Source organism: Myotis daubentonii, chromosome 18, assembly GCF_963259705.1.
Source record: "Myotis daubentonii chromosome 18, mMyoDau2.1, whole genome shotgun sequence".
Taxonomy (NCBI): Eukaryota; Metazoa; Chordata; class Mammalia; order Chiroptera; family Vespertilionidae; genus Myotis; species Myotis daubentonii.
Window position 1 is genome coordinate 27,027,514 of NC_081857.1, and position 19,235 is coordinate 27,046,748.

A 19,235-nucleotide genomic window follows, 5' to 3' on the forward strand; every position below is an offset into this window, starting at 1 on the left:
GGTAAAAAAAAACCAGGGATTTGGGCAGGAAAGTTTGCCAGACCTCTGAGCCCAGAGAGTCGGAGGGAGACCGCGTGGCAGACAGCCGCGTCCCTTGGGACAGGCACAGCCCCTGACGGGGGAAAGGAGAACCGAGGGATTCCTGGCGCCACCAGGGAAATTGAGAGCTGGGTTCTGTGATCACGGAGGACTGAGCCTAAAGGGGGCAGCCTGAAGAGCTGACCTGACCATGCAGTCCCGGTAAGAGAAGAAGCTTACAGAAACCAAGCCTTCCCCGTTTCCGCGGCCGGCATTTGTTTGTTTGTTTTCACTGAATCCTGTTCATGGGACATTTCGGATACAGACACTCACCTGTGCTGAAGAGAGGGAGAGTGTGCTGGGGAGTGGAATCTGGGGAGAGACTGGGGAAAGAGGGGGAGCCCTGAGAGGTGGTAGTGAATTGAGTGCTGAGACACCCCAGAGCCCGGGACTGGGGCAGCCACCCGCTCCTGAGAGGGAGTCTCCTCCCCCCAGCCCCCAGGCAAGGAGCACAGCCACACCCAGATTCCACCCTGTACGAGATCAAGGATTAAGATAACCTGATCAGTCCCTGGGAGTTAACAGGGTCTGGCCTATAGGGGGATTTTCAATCCCAGCAACAACATAGCGCCGGTAACTAACTATTACGCAGTCAGCTCTGGGCAGTGAACTTCCACTGGACAGAGAGGCCCTATAGCCTCAGAGGCCAACCCCAGAACACTGCCACCCAGAGGCTGACCCACAAACTGACTCTTTGCTAAACACAAAATAAGGCAGTCTGGGAAATAAATGCGGCATGCTTTAAAATAAGGACTGTGGTTTACAACACAGAGGAACAGTATATCGCAGGGAAACTCAACACTCTCCTGAATACCTGGAAGGTCTAAGGCGAGCCACACTGAAGAATAGAAGAAACGAAGGACCTTCACTACTGCAATTTTTTTTCTTTTTTCACTTTTTAACTAAGAAACCAATTTTTTTTTCATTCTTTTTTTTTCTGTTCTTTTTTTTTTCTTTTTTTTTCTCTTTCTTTTCTTCTTTTTCCATCACCTGATTTTACCCTTTTAATTACTACCTTCTTATTTTTAACCAGTATTATTACTGCTACCATTTTACCATTTTTTAAAGTGCCATTTTATTTTTTCTTTATTTTATTTTGGGATTAGTGTTCACCATTCTATTTTCATCGTTATATTATTGGTTGTTTCTAGTTTGCATTCATATCCAGGGAGCTGTTGCTGGAATTTGTTGGGATTAATGGCTGTTCTATAGGAGTATTCTCCTCATATAAAAAGTCTCTTCCCTCTTCCACTTCATTCTCTCTTTTCGCTCTTTTTTTTTTTTTTTCTTTTCTTTTCTCGCTTTTATTTTCCCCCTTCCTTTTTCCCAATTTCATTTTTGCACTCCCTTTTTTTGGTCCCTACTTTTCTTTTCCTTTTTCTCTTTTATCTTTTTCTCTTCCTTCTTCCTTATCCCCTAATTCTCTTAATTCAGGTGGTCACCTTTAATTGGGGTTATTAATATCGTGAATATATTTGTGTATAGTGCCTGGTACGTGGTGCCTTGTTGTGTTGTATTTTGTGCCTTTAAATCAACGCAGCAGATCCAAGCAACAGCAACCTCCTGAGCACCTCATCCTCTGCTGAGGAACAGCAGCTGTACGTGAAACCTCGCCCCACCAGCCGGAAGAGCCACCACAGCTGTGAACAGCACCCACCAGAGGAGCTGCTGCCAACTGAAGAGCAGCTGCTACCACAACCGCCCGAAGAGCAACCACAGACCAAGGAGTCACTGCCACCAAGGGAGCAACCACTGAACAACTCAACGTCTAGATATGTCAGTGAGATCAAACATGGGTAGACAAAGAAACCCCCAAAGGAAAGAGAAGGAGGACTCTCCAGAAAAGCAGCTAAGTAATACAGAGGCATGCAACATGACAGATAAAGAATTCAGAATAAGGATCCTAGAGTGCATAAACCGGATGGAGGAAAAAATCGACAACCTCTGCAAGAAGCAAGAAGAAACAGATGAAAAAATCGATAACATATGGAAGAAGCTAGAAGAAACAGATGAAAAAATCGATAACATATGGAAGAAGCTAGAAGAAACAGATGAAAAAATCAACAACCTAAGTAAGACCCAAGAAGAAATGAAGAGTGATATAGCTGCAATGAAAAACTCCATTGAAAGTATCAACAGTAGACTAGGAGAAGCGGAGGACCGAATAAGTGAATTAGAAGACAAGGAAGCAAAACACACCCAAAATGTACTGCAATTGGAGAAAAAAATTAAAAGACAGGAGGAGAGCCTAAGGGAGCTTTGGGACAACATGAAACGAAACAACATACGAATAATAGGAGTACCAGAACAACAGAAGGATGAACAAGAATTAGAAAACCTACTCGAAGAAATAATATCAGAAAACTTTCCTGAGGTGGGGAAGAAAAAAGTCACACAAGCCCAGAGAGTCCCAAACAAGGTGAACCCGAAAAGACCCACACCAAGACACATCATAATCACCATGGCAAATGTTCAGGACAAAGAGAGAATCTTACAGGCTGCAAGAGAGAGACGGAAAGTTACATACAAGGGATCTCCCATTAGATTGTCAAATGACCTCTCAACAGAAACACATCAGGCCAGAAAAGAATGGACTGAAATCTACAAAGTGATGCAAAGCAAAGGACTGAATCCAAGAATACTCTATCCAGCAAGGCTATCATTCAAACTTGAAGGGGAAATAAGAAGCTTCACAGACAAAAAAAGACTAAGGGAGTTTGTCACCACCAAGCCAGCAATGCAAGGAATGCTAAAGGGACTGGTATAAAAAGAAGAAATAAAAAGCTCAGAAAGAAAACAGCCACACACACACAAAAAAAGAAATGGCTACAAACAAGTACCTTTCAATAATAACTTTAAACGTAAACGGACTAAATGCTCCAATCAAAAGACATCCAGTGGCTGAATGGATAAAAAAACATGACCCATACATCTGCTGTCTACAAGAAACCCACCTCATTAGAAGGGACTCACACTGACTGAAAGTGAAAGGATGGAAAAATATCTTTCAGGCAAATGGAAAGGAAAAGAAAGCTGGGGTAGCAATACTTATATCGGACAAAATAGACCTCAAAGTGAAGGCCTTAACAAGAGATAAGGAAGGCCACTTCATAATACTAAAGGGATCAATACAACAAGAAGATATAACCCTGGTAAACATATATGCACCCAATGTAGGAGCACCCAAATTCATAAAAAAACTCCTGGAAAATATCAAAGGAGAGATCGACAACAATACAATCATAGTAGGGGACTTTAATACACCATTGACAGCACTGGATAAGTCCTATAGACAAACAATCAGCAAAGATACAGCAATCCTAAATGACTCACTAGATCAGATGGACTTAATAGACATCTTCAGAACACTTCACCCCAAAGCCAGAGAATATACGTTCTTCTCAGGTGCTCATGGGACATATTCAAAAATAGACCACATATTGGGTCACAAGCAAAGTATCCCCAAATTCAAGAAGATTGAAATCATAAAAAGCGTCTTCGCAGACCACGATGGCATAATATTAGAAATAAACTACAATAAAAACAACCCAAAATACCCAAACACCTGGAAGCTGAATAGCATGCTATTAAATATTGATTGGGTTACCAATGAGATCAAAGAAGAAATTAAAAACGTCCTGGAAACTAATGACAATGAAAACACAACAATCCAAAACCTATGGGACACATTGAAAGCAGTCCTGAGAGGGAAGTTTATAGCTCTACAGGCCTATCTCAAAAAACAAGAAAAAATGGTAGTAAATCATCTAACTCTACAACTCAAAGAATTAGAAAGAGAGCAACAAGAAAACCCCAGAGTGAGCAGAAGGAAGGAGATAATAAAGATTAGAGCAGAAATAAATGACATAGAGACCAAAAAAACAATACAGAAAATCAATGAAACCAAGAGCTGGTTCTTTGAAAGGATAAACAAGATTGATAAACCTCTAGCCAGACTCACCAAGAAGCAGAGAGAGAGGACCCAAATAAATAAAATCAGAAACGATAGAGGCGAAATAACAACAGACCCCACAGAAATACAAATGATTGTTAAAAAATACTATGGACAGCTTTACTCCAACAAACTAGACGACCTGGAGGAAATGGACAAATTCCTAGAAAAATACAGCATTCCAAAACTCAATCAGGAAGAATCTAAAAATCTCAACAGGCCAATAACTATGGAAGAAATTGAAGCAGTCATCAAAAAGCTTCCATCAAACAAAAGCCCAGGACCAGACGGCTTCACAGGGGAGTTTTACCAAACATTCAAGGAAGAACTAAAACCTATCCTCCTCAGACTACTACAAAAAATTCAAGAGGAAGGAACACTTCTAAGCTCATTCTATGAAGCCAGCATCACCCTAATACCAAAACCAGGTAAAGACAACACAATGAAAGAGAATTACAGGCCAATATCCCTCATGAACATAGATGCCAAAATCCTCAACAAAATCTTAGCAAATCGGATCCAGCAGTACATCAGAAAGATCATACACCATGACCAAGTAGGATTTATCCCAGGGATGCAAGGATGGTACAATATCCGCAAATCAATAAACGTGATACATCACATAAACAAATTGAAAGAAAAAAACCACATGGTCATATCAATTGATGCAGAAAAAGCATTTGACAAAATTCAACACCCATTTTTGATAAAAACTCTCAGCAAGGTGGGAGTAGAAGGATCATACCTCAACATAATAAAAGCCATATATGACAGGCCCACAGCCAACATCATACTCAACGGACAAAAACTAACACCATTTCCCCTAAGAACAGGAACAAGACAGGGATGCCCCCTCTCACCACTCCTGTTCAACATAGTACTGGAAGTGTTAGCCATTGCAATTCGGCAAGAAGAAGAAATAAAAGGCATCCAAATTGGAAAAGAGGAAGTAAAACTGTCCTTATTTGCAGACGACATGATATTATACATACAAAACCCTAGAGATTCCATCAAAAAGCTACTAGACTTAATACATGAATTTGGCAATGTAGCAGGATACAAAATTAACCCCAAGAAACCTGAGGCATTTCTATACACCAATAGTGAACTTTCAGAAAGAGAGATTATAAAAACAATCCCGTTTACCATTGCACCGAAAAAACTAAGCTACCTAGGAATAAACTTAACTAAAGAGGTAAAAGACCTCTACTCAGAAAACTACAGGACGTTGAAAAAAGACATAGAGGAAGACATAAACAGATGGAAGAACATACTGTGTTCATGGATTGGTAGAATCAACATCATCAAAATGTCCATACTACCCAAAACAATCTATAAATTCAACGCACTTCCCATTAAAGTACCAACAGCATACTTCAGAGATCTAGAACGAACTTTCCAAAAATTCATCTGGAATAAAAAAAGACCCCGAATAGCTGCAGCAATCCTGAAAAAGAACAAAGTAGGTGGGATCTCAATACCAGATATCAAGTTGTATTACAAAGCCACTGTTCTCAAAACTGCCTGGTACTGGCACAAGAATAGGCATATAGATCAATGGAATAGAATAGAGAGCCCAGAAATCGGCCCGAACCAATATGCTCAATTAATATTTGACAAAGGAGGCAAGAACATACAATGGAGCCAAGATAGTCTCTTCAATAAATGGTGTTGGGAAAATTGGACAGATATATGCAAGAAAATGAAACTAGACCACCAACTTACACCATACACAAAAATTAACTCAAAATGGATAAAGGACTTAAATGTACGACAGGAAACCATAAAAATTCTAGAAGAATCCAAAGGCAACAAAATCTCAGACATATGCCGAAGCAATTTCTTCACTGATACAGCTCCTAGGGCACTTGAAACTAAAGAAAAAATGAACAAATGGGACTACATCAAAATAAAAAGCTTCTGCACAGCAAAAGAAACCATCAACAAAACAACGAGAAAACCCACTGTGTGGGAAAACATATTTGCCAATGACATATCTGATAAGGGCCTAATCTCCAAAATTTATAGGGAACTCATACAACTTAACAAAAGAAAGATAAACAATCCAATCAAAAAATGGGCAAAGGACCTAAATAGACACCTTTCAAAAGAGGACATCCAGAAAGCCAAGAGACATATGAAAACATGCTCAAAGTCACTAATCATCCGAGAGATGCAAATCAAAACAGCAATGAGGTACCATCTCACACCTGTCAGACTGGCTATCATCAACAAATCAACAAACAACAAGTGCTGGAGAGGATGTGGAGAAAAAGGAACACTTGTGCACTGCTGGTGGGAATGCAGACTGGTGCAGCCACTATGGAAGACAGTATGGAGTTTCCTTAAAAAACTGAAAATGGAACTCCCATTTGACCCTGTGATCCCACTTCTAGGAATATATCCCAAGAAACCAGAAACACCAATCAGAAAGGATATATGCACCCCTATGTTCATAGCAGCACAATTCACCATAGCTAAGATCTGGAAACAGCCTAAGTGCCCATCAGTAGATGAATGGATTAGAAAACTGTGGTACATCTACACGATGGAATACTATGCTGCTCTAAAAAGGAAGGAACTCTTACCATTTGCAACGTCATGGATGGAACTGGAGAGCATTATGCTAAGTGAAATAAGCCAGTCAATAAAGGAAAAATACCACATGATCTCACTCATTCGTGGACAATAGAGACCATTATAAACTTTTGAACAACAATAGATACAGAGGCAGAGCTGCCTCAAACAGATTGTCGAGCTGCAGCGGGAAGGCCGGGGAGGGTTGGGGGGCAGGAGGGAGGGGGGTAAGAGATCAACTAAAGGACTTGTATGCATGCATATAAGCATAACCAATGGACATAAGACACTGGGTGATAGGGGAGGCTAGGGGACTGTCTAGGGCGGGGGGATAAAATGGATACATATGTAATACCCTTTGTAATACTTTAAGCAATAAAAAAAAATAAAAAAATAAAAAATAAAGTAAGATGCAGACATTGTGACACTCCTATAAATTAAGATATCCTGACATCTGTTAAAAATAAGGAAATTTTCCTTTATAACTATAATACTATTGCCCTAGATAAATTAATCATAAGTTTTTAATATAACTTAATACCAGTGCGTATTTAAATTTTCTCATATTTTCCACAAATATCTTAATATGTTGGGGGGCTTTTAATGAACAAAAATCCAACTGAAGTTTAGCCATCATATTTGGTTCATATCTTTTTTTTAAAAAATATTCTTATTGATTTTTTACAGAGAGGAAGGGAGAGGGATAGAGAGTTAGAAACATCAATGAGAGAGAACCATCGACCAGCTGCCTCCTGCACACCTCCTACTGGGGATGTGTCCGCAACCAAGGTACATGCCCTTGACCGGAATCAAACCTGGGACCTTTCAGTTCACAGGCCGACGCTCTATCCACTGAGCCAAACTGGTTTGGTGGTTTGTATCTTTTTAAATCTTTATTAATTGAGAACAGTCCCAATACCTGTTTTCTTTCTTTTTAAAAAATATATTTTGTCTTGATTTCAGAGAAAAAGGAAGAGGGGGAGAGAGAGAGAAACATCAATGATGAGAGAGAATCATTGATTGGCTACCTTCTGCGTCCCCTACTGGGGATCAAGCCCCCAATCTGGTCATGTGCCCTAAATGGGAATCAAACTGCGACCTCCTGGCTCACAATGTTCAACCACTGCGCCACACCTGGGACACCTGTTTTCTTTTTAATAATATTGAATTTTGAAGAAACTGGACCACTTATCTTGTAAAACACCTCCAATCTGAATTTGCTCGGCTAATTCCTTCCATCTGGATGATAATTATCTTGCTTATTTTATCTCCTATATTCCTATAAACTGGAAGTTGGGTTTAAAGGAGTAATTAGCTTCAGGTTAGACATGTTCAGTAAAGGTATTTTTTATAGGGAATGCTGTGCACAACACCTCATATTATACCAGGTAGCACTTACTATTGGTGATGCCAAATGTGAGCACTTGATTAAGATGGTGAGGGTCAGATCTTTCCATTGTGAAGTCATTTTTTTATTATTACAAATAGGAAGTTAAATGTGGGAAATAATGTCATTTGTCTTTCAGTTTTATTGAAGTATAACTGACAAATAGAATTGTAAGATATTTAAAGTATGCATGATGATTTTATATACGTATGTAGCATGAAAGGATTCCCATCATCAAATCACTTAACATATTCATCGCCTTACATATTTATTTTATTTTGTTTGTGAAAATACAAGTTCTACTCTCTTAGCAAATTTTCATTAAACAACACCGTATTATCTACTATAGGCACCATGTTATGTATTAAATTTTCACTCCTTATTCATTTGCTAACTGAATGTTTTTACATTTTTATCAGCTTCTCCTTTTCCCCTCCTCATCCAACCCCTAACAATAAGCATTCTACTCTCTGTTCTTGACTTTTTTTTAATCCGCAAAAGTGATACCATGCAGTATTTGTTTTTTATCTGTCTGGCTTATTTCACTTAGCATCATGCCCTCTAGATTTACTCAGGCTATTGCAAATGGCAGGTTTTCTTTCTTTTTAAGGCTGAATAATATTCCATTGTATAGTTATACACCACATTTTTTTAATTCACTCATCTGTTGGTGGACACTTAGGTTGTTATATTTTATTTTAAAGAAAAAATACAGGTGTTGGGGCTGTTCTCAATTAATAGAACATGCCTTAGCAATTATGAATAATGCTACAATAAACACAGAAGTACAAATATCTCCCAGATAGTGATTGTATTTCCTTTGGATTATACCCTGAAGTGAAATTTCTAGATCATATGGTAGTTCTATTTTTAATTTCTTGGGGAACCCGCATCCTGTCTTTAGTGGCTGAACCAATTTATATTTCCAGCAGTAGTGCACAAGGATTCCTTTTCTCGACATTCTCTCCAGCATTTGTTCTCTTGTCTTTTGATAATAGTCATCCTAGCAGGTGTGAGGTGATATGGTTTTGATTTGCATTTTCCTGATGATTAATGATAAGTACATTGTCATGTGCTTGTCTGCCATTTGAATGTTTTCTTTAGAGAGATATCTATTCAGGTTCTTTGTCTATTTTTAAATTGCGTTATTTGTTTTCTTGCTATTGAGTTGTATGAGTTCCATTTATATTTTGCATATTAACCCCTTATCAGATATGTGGGTTGCAATTATTTTCTTTCATAGGTTTCTTTTTCATTTTCTTGTTAGTTTATTTTGCTGTGCAGAAATGTTGTTTGATGTAGTTCCACTTGTTTATTTTGTTTTGTTGCCTTTGCTTTTGTTGTCAAATGCATGTTATCAAGATGCATGTTAAGGAAATTACTTCCTATGTTTTCTGCTAGGAGTTTTAATCTCATCACTCTAGACATGTTTCCTTTCTTTCATAGCTTCACTTTCCATGTCTATGCTAATGGTTCTCAAATAATTTCCTAAACCAAGATCTCTTACCCAAATCTTAAGTCATACACCTAACAGCCTATTGGACATTTCTATTTTGTGACTCAAAGACACCTCAAACTCATCATGTCCCAAATAAATTCATTGCTACCTAACCCTTCAACATTCCCAATCCTATGCATCCTCATAAGCACTGCACTGAATGGTTTATCCGCCACCATACAATTATCCAAGCCCAAAACCTGGTGATCATTCCTGCCTCTTTCCCCTCTACCTTCCTTAATGCCTATATAATTCTTCCTCTTTGATATCTGTTGACTTTGTCTACCCATTAAAATTATTACTGCCATTACCTGAGGTCATGTCTTCATCATTTTTCACCTGGATTATATCACACCCTTTATCTTCTTGTCTGCAATAATTTCCCCTTTCCAATCTATTACTCATACTGTAGTCAGAGTAAATTTCCTAAACCATGACTTAATCATGTCCCTCAACTGCTAACAATTTTAATGACTCAATATGCCCTCAGAATAACTTCCTTAACAGGACTTACAAAACCAGTAGTTTAGCCCCTTTCTAATTCACTACTCTCCTACCTCACACTCTACATTATAGTCATACTGAATCTTATGCAGCGTTTATGAACAATTCTAGGACTTCACTCATGTTTTTCTTCCTTTTTACATAGTGAATTCCCCATACTCTTTTAGATCTCACTTTAGATCTTTGTCTTTAAAACCCTTTTTGATCCCCTGTCTTCAAGAATGAATTAGGCTCACTTTCTGTTGATTCCATTTACCTGGTATTTATTTCTCTCATAGATTTTTTTATCATATTTTATTTGATAATGAGTTATTGGAGATAAATGACATCTTCACCAGTTTCCTATCATCTGGCACAGAACCTGACATGTGATAAGTACTCAATGAATAACTATTAAATGAATAAATGAATGCATGCATACATATACAAATGAATTACTAGTCTTAAAATTTTATTCCCAGTTGGTAAGCTATCTATTGGTACGTCCCTTTATATATTAAAAAGTATGAGCATTATTTCAGGTTGATATGATTTATAAAACTCAAAATGTCAAAAAATTCAAAGTTATCTTCATTTTGGACTAAAAGTTTTCTAAATCCTTTGAAGTCGCAGGAACATATTTTCAAATCAAAGTGAAACTTTTCTTAAGTTCTACTTTGTAGATAATAGTAAGCAATACTTATTGAGCACTGTTTCAATCAATGTTCTTAGCACTTAATATGTAATAAGTTATTGAATCCTCACAACGGCCCAATGATATTGCTGCTATACCATTTTATAGATGATAATTTGAAGCAGAGTTAGATTTAGCAACTTCCCCAAAGTTACACAGCTAATAAGCAGAGCTGGGATTTGAACCCAGCCAGTCTAGATGTAAAATGCTTTTGGCTTGAGAGCTTTTATATGTGAATGCTCTTGCTGTCCTTTGATTTGTCTTCCAATCCTTGCTATAGTTACGTATGTGGAACCTCTTCCATTTAGTCTCTATAAAACCAACTCAGAACTTTATCCTTTGAAACCAAAAGCACAAGTGCTAATATGTATTCATTATAAAGCAGAGTAATGCCTCCACATTATTTTCCATAAATTTGAGCAAGCATGCATGCAGCGCTGAATTTCCTTCCTAAGTCTCAGGACTGACTAAATACTTTGCAGGGGCCCCTGCAAGATGAAAATGCAGGGCCCCTTGTTAAACAGATTGTGAAGAATTCCAAGGTGTCGACAGCAGAGCACTAAAACCAGGAGTGGGACCCTCCTGAGCACAGGGCCCTCCACAGCTGCCCAGGAGGCACGCCCATGGAGCCAGCCCTGCGAAGTCTCCTTCCTCAGATGCATGGACAACAATCCCCTGCCTGCAGGTGACAGTCACCTAACAATGCTGCTTAGCGTTTCTGCGCGTCAGACTAAAAATTCTATCCTCTGCTTTAGAATGAGACCTTTAAGTTATTGGAGAGAGCAACCCCTCATTGCCATGTTCACAACACAGAACTTAGGTAATCTAGCACACATAAAGCATCTACATCAGCAGTTCTCAACCTGTGGGTCGCAACCCCTTTGGCGGTCGTACGACCCTTTCACAGGGGTCACCTAAGACCATCCTGCATACCAGATATTTACATGACGATTCATAACAGTAGCAACATGACAGTTATGAAGTAGCAACGAAAATAATTTTATCGTTGGGTCACCACATGAGGAACTGTATTTAAAGGGCCAGAAGGTAGAGAACCACTGATCTACATGTTTTACCCACCAAAGCACTTCTTTCACAACTCGTGTGACAGAAATGTGTTCCCATTTTACAGATGGAAAAGCAGACAGAGATTAAGTCATTTCTATAAGAGCACTTAGCTAGTAAATTTGAGGAGCTACTAGTGAAGCCCAGAGCCACCTCCCCTCAAAGACCATGGTTTTTCCATTATACCAACTACTTTTGTGGCAGTGGAAAAGAGCCCACTCTGTTATGGACTAAGAAGTTGGGTTCTGAGGAAGTTTTTGTCCTAAGCCGATAAGACCTTCCTCTTATTTGCCCTGTGTATCTTCCCTGTCAGTCCCATAATTTTCAATCATGGGTGCCTGTGCCCAAGACAATGTATGATTTTTTAAAAGAGCAAGGCTATCTTCTGAGGTTTGGCGAGATCCCTGCTGGGGTGCTGTCACGGTCACTCGTAAATATCAGGGGCAAATGCAGACTATTAGGAATTACAAGGCCAGCTGTTGTGTTATATCATTAGACCTTTGAAACCAACTGGGGAAAATCTACTTCTGCCAAGAGGCAAGTCTCCAGGCTCTGCAACAAATATCAATTCCAATTTGCTTGAAGTTGTGCAGGGTTATTATTTCTTCTTTTCTGTTTCTCATGGTTCCAGAAGTGAATTCTCTGCACATTGGTGGAAGTTTAACCTGAACTATGTCACATTTTTCATCTAGATTGAAGAGGATGGGCATGTACTTGTGCCCTCTAAAACATTTCTGGGCACACATTTTCCATTTAAATGGAGGAAAATGTGTGTTTATTCCTGCCCTCTAAACCACAGCTGGGCATAAAACGAGAACAGTACATAATTTGCAGAACCAATCATCTGGCCTTCGACAATGGAAAAAAGGAATTGTAATTTGTTATTCTCTCTTGCAAACAGTTATGTTGTCCAGTTAAGGTTATTAGCCATCCAGAAATTCACACGTGGTTCTCCTTGGCAAAACTGGATTGTGAGTCTGACGGCAACTCTGATGATTTCATAGTGTTTTAGAATCATGAAGTGTTACCACTGGAAAAGATCTTGATGATCACATAACCAAAATACCTCATTTTGCAGATGAAGACATTGATGTTCAGAGATGTTTCAAGGTGGCTGAAGTCATAAAGCCAGCATCTGAGCTGGTCCTGGAAACCAGAGCTTCTGAGCCCAGTTGAGTTCTCTTTCCACTACCCCAAAGCTGCCTCACTGGACTTAGCTGAGATGTCAAACTCCATTTGCTTTTACTCTGCCAGTAATTTCCAGTTTAGCAGAGAAACCCTTTGAAATAAGAACACATAAATGAATCAAGTGTTATTGAGCATATACTTATTTTTTTATATTAACATAGCATTCAGTATGGTGCCTTGTACATAAGGAGACTTCAATAATTCTTCTATTTATGTATTCAGTCAATGCATAACCCATAACAGGTGCTTATGAGGCTGGAATTTGTCATGCATTTCTAGGAAGATAAATAAGACATGATCCCTGCCTTCAAGGAGCTTACCTACAGTCCCCTGGGACAGAGGATAAGCAATTAATAATTGTTAAATTAATAATAATTACATGAACATATAACCAATAATAAAGACACAATAAAAACATCACAGGAAGAAAGATGAACTTGGCAAAGGGCTTTACTGAGTAAGTGGCATGTGGAGTCAAGTAATGTTCCAACCCAAAGAGACGTGAGGAGTAGCCCCACAGACAGGAAAATGCAGGACCAAAGGCACAGGGCATGGGGGTCACCCGATATTCTGGGATCTGGGAGGAGGAGAGGCTGAACAGCAGGTGAGCTGGATGGTCCCATCAAGTTCAAAAATAGCTCTGATGTGGCACAGTCAGAATGATTGCTGGACACCCTATTCGAATCCAGTGCCCTTTGCATTCCCTTTCTCATCTTTCTGTAGAAAATAGGGCCACTCTTCAAAATAAAACCGGCCGCTGCAAGAAGACATAGTAAAATCTTGAATAATTTGCTGTAATGCAAGAGTGAGGGACATGACTGCTCAGAATAACAAACTATTTTTTTAACAGATTTTAAAACTCAGGTGGTAACAAAAAGTAAGTTTAAAAGGTGTTAAACACTGGTGCTTCAGGGTCTATTTTTAATTAATATGCTATTGTTAGTATATAAATACATCACATCAATACATAAATAGTTGCTATCTAACTATTCTTTCATAAGTAACTAAAGACTGCTTTCTTTCTTAAATTTCAAACCATTTCCATGGGCTCTGATCTGCCTCCTAGTCTAGCAGGTAGGCACTGATGTATGTATGTACCTTGTCTCTGAGCATGCCAGGGATATGAACTCATTTCCCAGATTCCGAGACTGCCCCGCCCATGTATATTTATGGCCATCAGAGCTTTGGGCAGGCGGGGCAGGTCCTTAGCATGAAGCTGCTTTCCAGAGTACCACGTTCTCCTCTCCTCTCTGGCATTAGGGATTCCACTCTGGCTGGGTGAAAAACAGCCAAGACTGCTACAAAATGGAAATGCAAGAAGGTAAGAATGGATCCCTGAGCACCTTCTCCTAGAGTCAAGTCTCTTGGGTGAAACTATAGCACAACAAGAAGAAATATTAGTCTCTCCTCAATTAATTTTCTATAGAACAAATCAGAAAAAAAATGCTTTCTTCTCAAATTAAATAAGCTAATGCACCATAAAGTGTTACTTATGGTGCACTATAAGGAATGTTTCTTTTTTTTTAAAAAAATATATTTTATTGATTTTTTACAGAGAGGAAGGGAGAGAGATAGAGAGTTAGAAACATCGATGAGAGAGAAACATCGATCAGCTGCCTCCTGCACATCTCCCACTGGGGATATGCCTGCAACCCAGGTACATGCCCTTGACCAGAATCGAACCTGGGACCCTTCAGTCCGCAGGCCGACGCTCTATCCACTGAGCCAAACCGGTTTCGGCTAAGGAATGTTTCTTGACCTCAAAAGAAAGTCGGCTAGGATATCTGCTTCCTTGGAATAGGGCATCTATCCATTTTTAATTTATATAATATGAATATCCTTAAATTCACTTGGAATTATACAATGATATAGTTGTACCATAATTATACAGTGATATAATTTTCCTGTATTTTGCACCTACTTGCTCATGGGGTAAAGACCTTTGGGAAGACTCACTCTAGATCTAGGACATAGAACTTTTATTCTTAAAAAACAAGTTTGTTAAAAATAAAATGATAATAATAAGATTTTAAAAGTCTAGGAAATGTAGTGATTACAATGTCATTGGAGATGTTCAAGAGTATGATTAGTTTCTGTAGTATAGTGGGTAATTAAAGCACTTTGGAAAGTTTAGAGTATATCTTCACAGTGAAGAAATGGGAGGAGAAATTAATTTGAGAATTTTTATAGTAAAATGAAGGAAGAGAAAAGATTAGGTTGATGGAGTTGCAGGTTAAGGAAATATTTTCAAGTCATAAATTTAGCAGCATATTGACATATGCAATAAATGAAAGATTAAAAGAAAGGTAGGCTAGGACAATGATATAAACACAGTACAAGATGTATCTTCCTGAAGGGGTGATAGGAGAGAAGGTCAGAATAAAGGACAAGCCCTGGCTGATGTTGCTCAGTGGTTAGAGTGTCAGCCCACACACTTAAGGGTCTTGGGTTCGATTCCTGGTCAAGGGTGTATACCTGGGTTGCAGGTTCAATCCCTGGTGCTCTGGGGCGAGTGCGGGCAACCAATCAATATGTCTCTCTCACATTTATGTTTTTTTCTCTCTCTTTTTCTTTCTTCCTCTCCTGCTCTCCCTCCCTTCCACTCTCTAAAAATTAATGGGAAAATATCCTCAGGTGAGGATTGGCAAAAAATAAAAAATAAAATAACAAAAGGAAAACATGGTCTAGAAAGGGAAAATTAAAAAATACTTCCTTTTTATTCTTTTTGGAAACAAAAATACTGCAATCACAAGTTTTAAAATAAAAAAATACAAGCAGATGTTTGCAGATGCAAACATTCAACAAATATTAAGTATCTGCTGTATACTCAGCACTGTTCACCCATGAACTTATCTTCCTGGCAATGACTCTGAAGCATTTCTTCTGCTCCCCACTTTTCCAATTAAGAAACCGAGTCTAATCAGGGCACTATCCATGGTTTTTCTTTCTGAAGTTTCAGTTACGTGCAGTCAACCGCGGTCCAAAAATATTAAATGGAAAATGCCAGGTATTTTGAGGGAGAAACCACATTCATATAACTTTTATTAGCGTATAATATTATCATTGTTGTTATTGTGGCTAATCTCTCACTGTGCCTAATATATAAACATGAAGTTAGGTATGTGTGGGGAAAAGCATAGTATATATATCGGGTTTGGTGCTATCTGTGGTTTCAGGCATCCACTGAGGGTCTTGGAATGCATCCCCATGAGTAAGGGGGGACTACTGTTCCTAATTTTCCTAAGGTCACACCGTTAACTCTGAAACAGGCCGGTGTCTCCCAGGAGCTCTTTCCCCCGCACTAGCCTGCCTTTCAGAGATGAAGGACACAGGCCTGTCCTCCATGGACTCACCACCTACTGGGTGAGAAAGACAAGTGGGCAATTACTATACACACCCGTGCTGGGAGCTGCTAGCCACCTGGGGACCGTCAGAGAAAGCCCCATACGATATAATTGTTCAACATATTTCTTTGAATATTTAGTAAGAAGCTATTTCTGCTCTTCAGCACATTTTGATTTTTAGCTGCACCTGCTTTTGTGAAATTCTCGAAGCCTTGGAGAAAGGCGCCGTCTGGGGCAACTGGGTTAGGCACCTTGTCCTCCCCATGCAGTTCTCCCTGGAGCCACCGTGTGGTATTGTTGTTCAATTCAAACATCTGCTTCTTTTAGCCACGTGGCCTTCCCCAGGACTGGTTCTCATCTAAGGAGCATCTTTTCTGAGTCGTGTCTGTCAGTTTGGTATGGGCGCCTCTATTCTCCCCCTGAAGTGGGCCTTTTAAAATCTCCGCGTTGTCAAATTTCTCCGGAAGCTGAGGGGAATGGCTGACCCAATGTGTGCGTTCAGACAGAGCCAGCCAGGCACATTTGCCCACGTCACAGCTTCAAGGAAGGAGGCCAACTCTGTATTTGTTGGCTGGCCACCTTTCATCACAGCAACCTGGGGATAGCAGTGCTCGGCCTGAGGTTCAATCGGGGGCGCCCTCATGGCCGGGCCAGCGTAGCGCTTTGTGGACGCATGGCCAAGCTGCTTCCTAGATGCTCTTCAGCTCTTCCCTCGTGACAGCCATGGAACAGCCCATGAAAAATGAGGTCTCACCTGGTAACTCCATGAGGCAGGACTACCGCTGGGGGTGGGCAGTGCAGTAAAAGGAGCACCCTGGGCTTTGGAGCTGACATCGAAAGTCATGGAATCTCCTTGGAAAGCTCTGGAATATTTCAGGCCTCAAATTGCCCATCTATGCTCAAAAGATTACCATTGTTTCCTACCCACAGCCATCACCAAAATTACTGTTTATTAAGCTTTCATCAACATAGTATCTTGCTGTTACCTCTGACACCCAGGGGACAATTGCTCAGATGCCATCTCAGCTTGTTTGTGAAGAGAGCTGACACGTGCATGCACTAAGGCTAATAATAATGACCCCTGGTACTCTGGTTTTACTCAGGAGTCTTCCGAGTGCCTCTCATGCCTCCTCCCAGCAACTCTGTAAGGAAGGTATTGCTAATTGCAGGCCAGGACACCGAGCTTCTAAGAGGTTGAATGACTTCTCAAATCACCAAGCGACAGAGGGAAGGTGGAACTCCGGCTTCCGATTGTCAGTGCGCCTCAGCCACACCAAGCTAAGAGGCAGAATGTTACAAACAAAACTCCTAATATTTCAAATAATGAACAAATGCACATTCAGTAAATAGAGTTTGGGATCAAAGACAAAGACATAACAAGGGGTGGGAAATGAGGGAAACAGACTTCCATGAACTGAATGGGATTTTAATAATCAAAATGTCGTACATGCTTTGAACTTCCTTTAAGCAGAATTCTTATAAAAAAAAAACACCAAACCGTAGCTTGGGAGGCAGCAGGCAAGTTGATTCCATGGTTTAAAAAAAAACAAAACACAAAACCTCTCATCCGCTAATGTTTGTCATGATGTCTTCCATTTGAAAATGTGCTTTGCACATGTGAGTGCCTAATAAGTGCTCGTTGCTAATGACAATGAAGACTGATGAACTGAAATCACCTTTGGCACCAAACTTGTCAGCTTCCCCGTGAGTAGCACATGCGGAAGAACGCTGCATCCCATTAACAGCTTGCTGAGCGTTCGGGTCTGCAAGAGTCACTTTTTGAACCCACTGCGGTGGGGGTCCGAGGGCTGATAACACAAGGCCCTATACGCACCGTGCCAATCATTCCGATGAAAACTGAAAAATTCAGTCAGTCATCTGGGGTTTTATTCACATGACGCAGAACATCTGGATGAGTGTTTCCAGTTCTCACCGGGATAGTGCCATGTCCATGCTGACATCCACTCTCAGAGACCGGTATTGCTCCAAGATAAATAAACATTTACATAGCATGGCACGTTTGGGGCCACAAGAGTATGCTTCATGCATTCATTCCCACAATAAACATATTAGTAGGAGGAAGTGCCATGTGTCGCCAAGCGTTCTGTTGATACAAGAGAACAAATGTGCACAAAGCACTCCAGCCTAGTGGAGGAAGACAGTGATGCCAATACAAGGTCATAAAGGCTGTGATAGAGGCATAAACAAAATGCCAAAGGAATGCAAAGCAGCAACAAACTCTTTGTGCCTAAGAGAGTTTGCAAAGCTTGGAAGATGGGGTAGCATTTGAACCAGGTCATAGGATACTAAACGGAGTAGGTGTGGGTGTCCTAGGTGAAGAAGAAAGGCAGACAGAGTGATGGACATGGAGACAAAGAGATACTTGAAAACACTTCCTAAGGAAAAGGAGAAATTAGGAGGTGGGGAGGGAGAGCAGAGGGTATATCTGCTTGAGGGCCTGTGTGTTACAAGGCCAGGAGGTCCATGGGCAAGAGGACATGCTCACTCTCTCCTCTCCCCTCTCCCCACTCCTGCCCTTTGCAGACCACAGTCTGATTTTCCAGTATCCACAATGCCTTGCCCAAATGGCCCCCCAAATATGCTTGAGGACCTACACAGTTCTTGTCCCAAAATCCATCTTCCAAAGGTAGATCATGCTACACAGAATTGAGAGAGATGAACGAGCTTGGATGTGTGAGCTGAGTCCACATGGTGTGTATGAGGTCCCTCAGACATGGGCTGGAGCTGGATTTAGTGAGGGAAGGGGAGCAGGCTGGGACCTGGGCTGGGAGCCAGTGATCCCCACTCCACCATGAGCAAGAGTGGAATTCCCAGGAGTCAGGAAAGCTAAATTAGGGCCTAGCCTTGCAGATTGTTATAAAGGTAAGATAATCAACATCAGTATTATACGACATGTATTATTTAATACTTTGTTACCTTGCTTCAAAACTTTTAAGTAGCTAAATACA

The 19,235-nt window shown here is 40.1% G+C and overlaps 1 protein-coding gene across 1 annotated transcript in view; it reads right to left on the reverse strand.

Moving 5' to 3' along the window:
- Positions 1-11,724: 11,724 nt before the first annotated feature.
- The window catches only part of PRRX1 (paired related homeobox 1), a 90,096-nt gene continuing 82,585 nt past the window's right edge, over positions 11,725-19,235 (reverse strand). Inside the window, exon 4 of the mRNA XM_059674112.1 lies at positions 11,725-13,013. Coding sequence (XP_059530095.1) covers positions 12,977-13,013 — 37 coding nt within the window. The 3' untranslated portion in view covers positions 11,725-12,976. The remainder of the gene's footprint in view (positions 13,014-19,235) is intronic.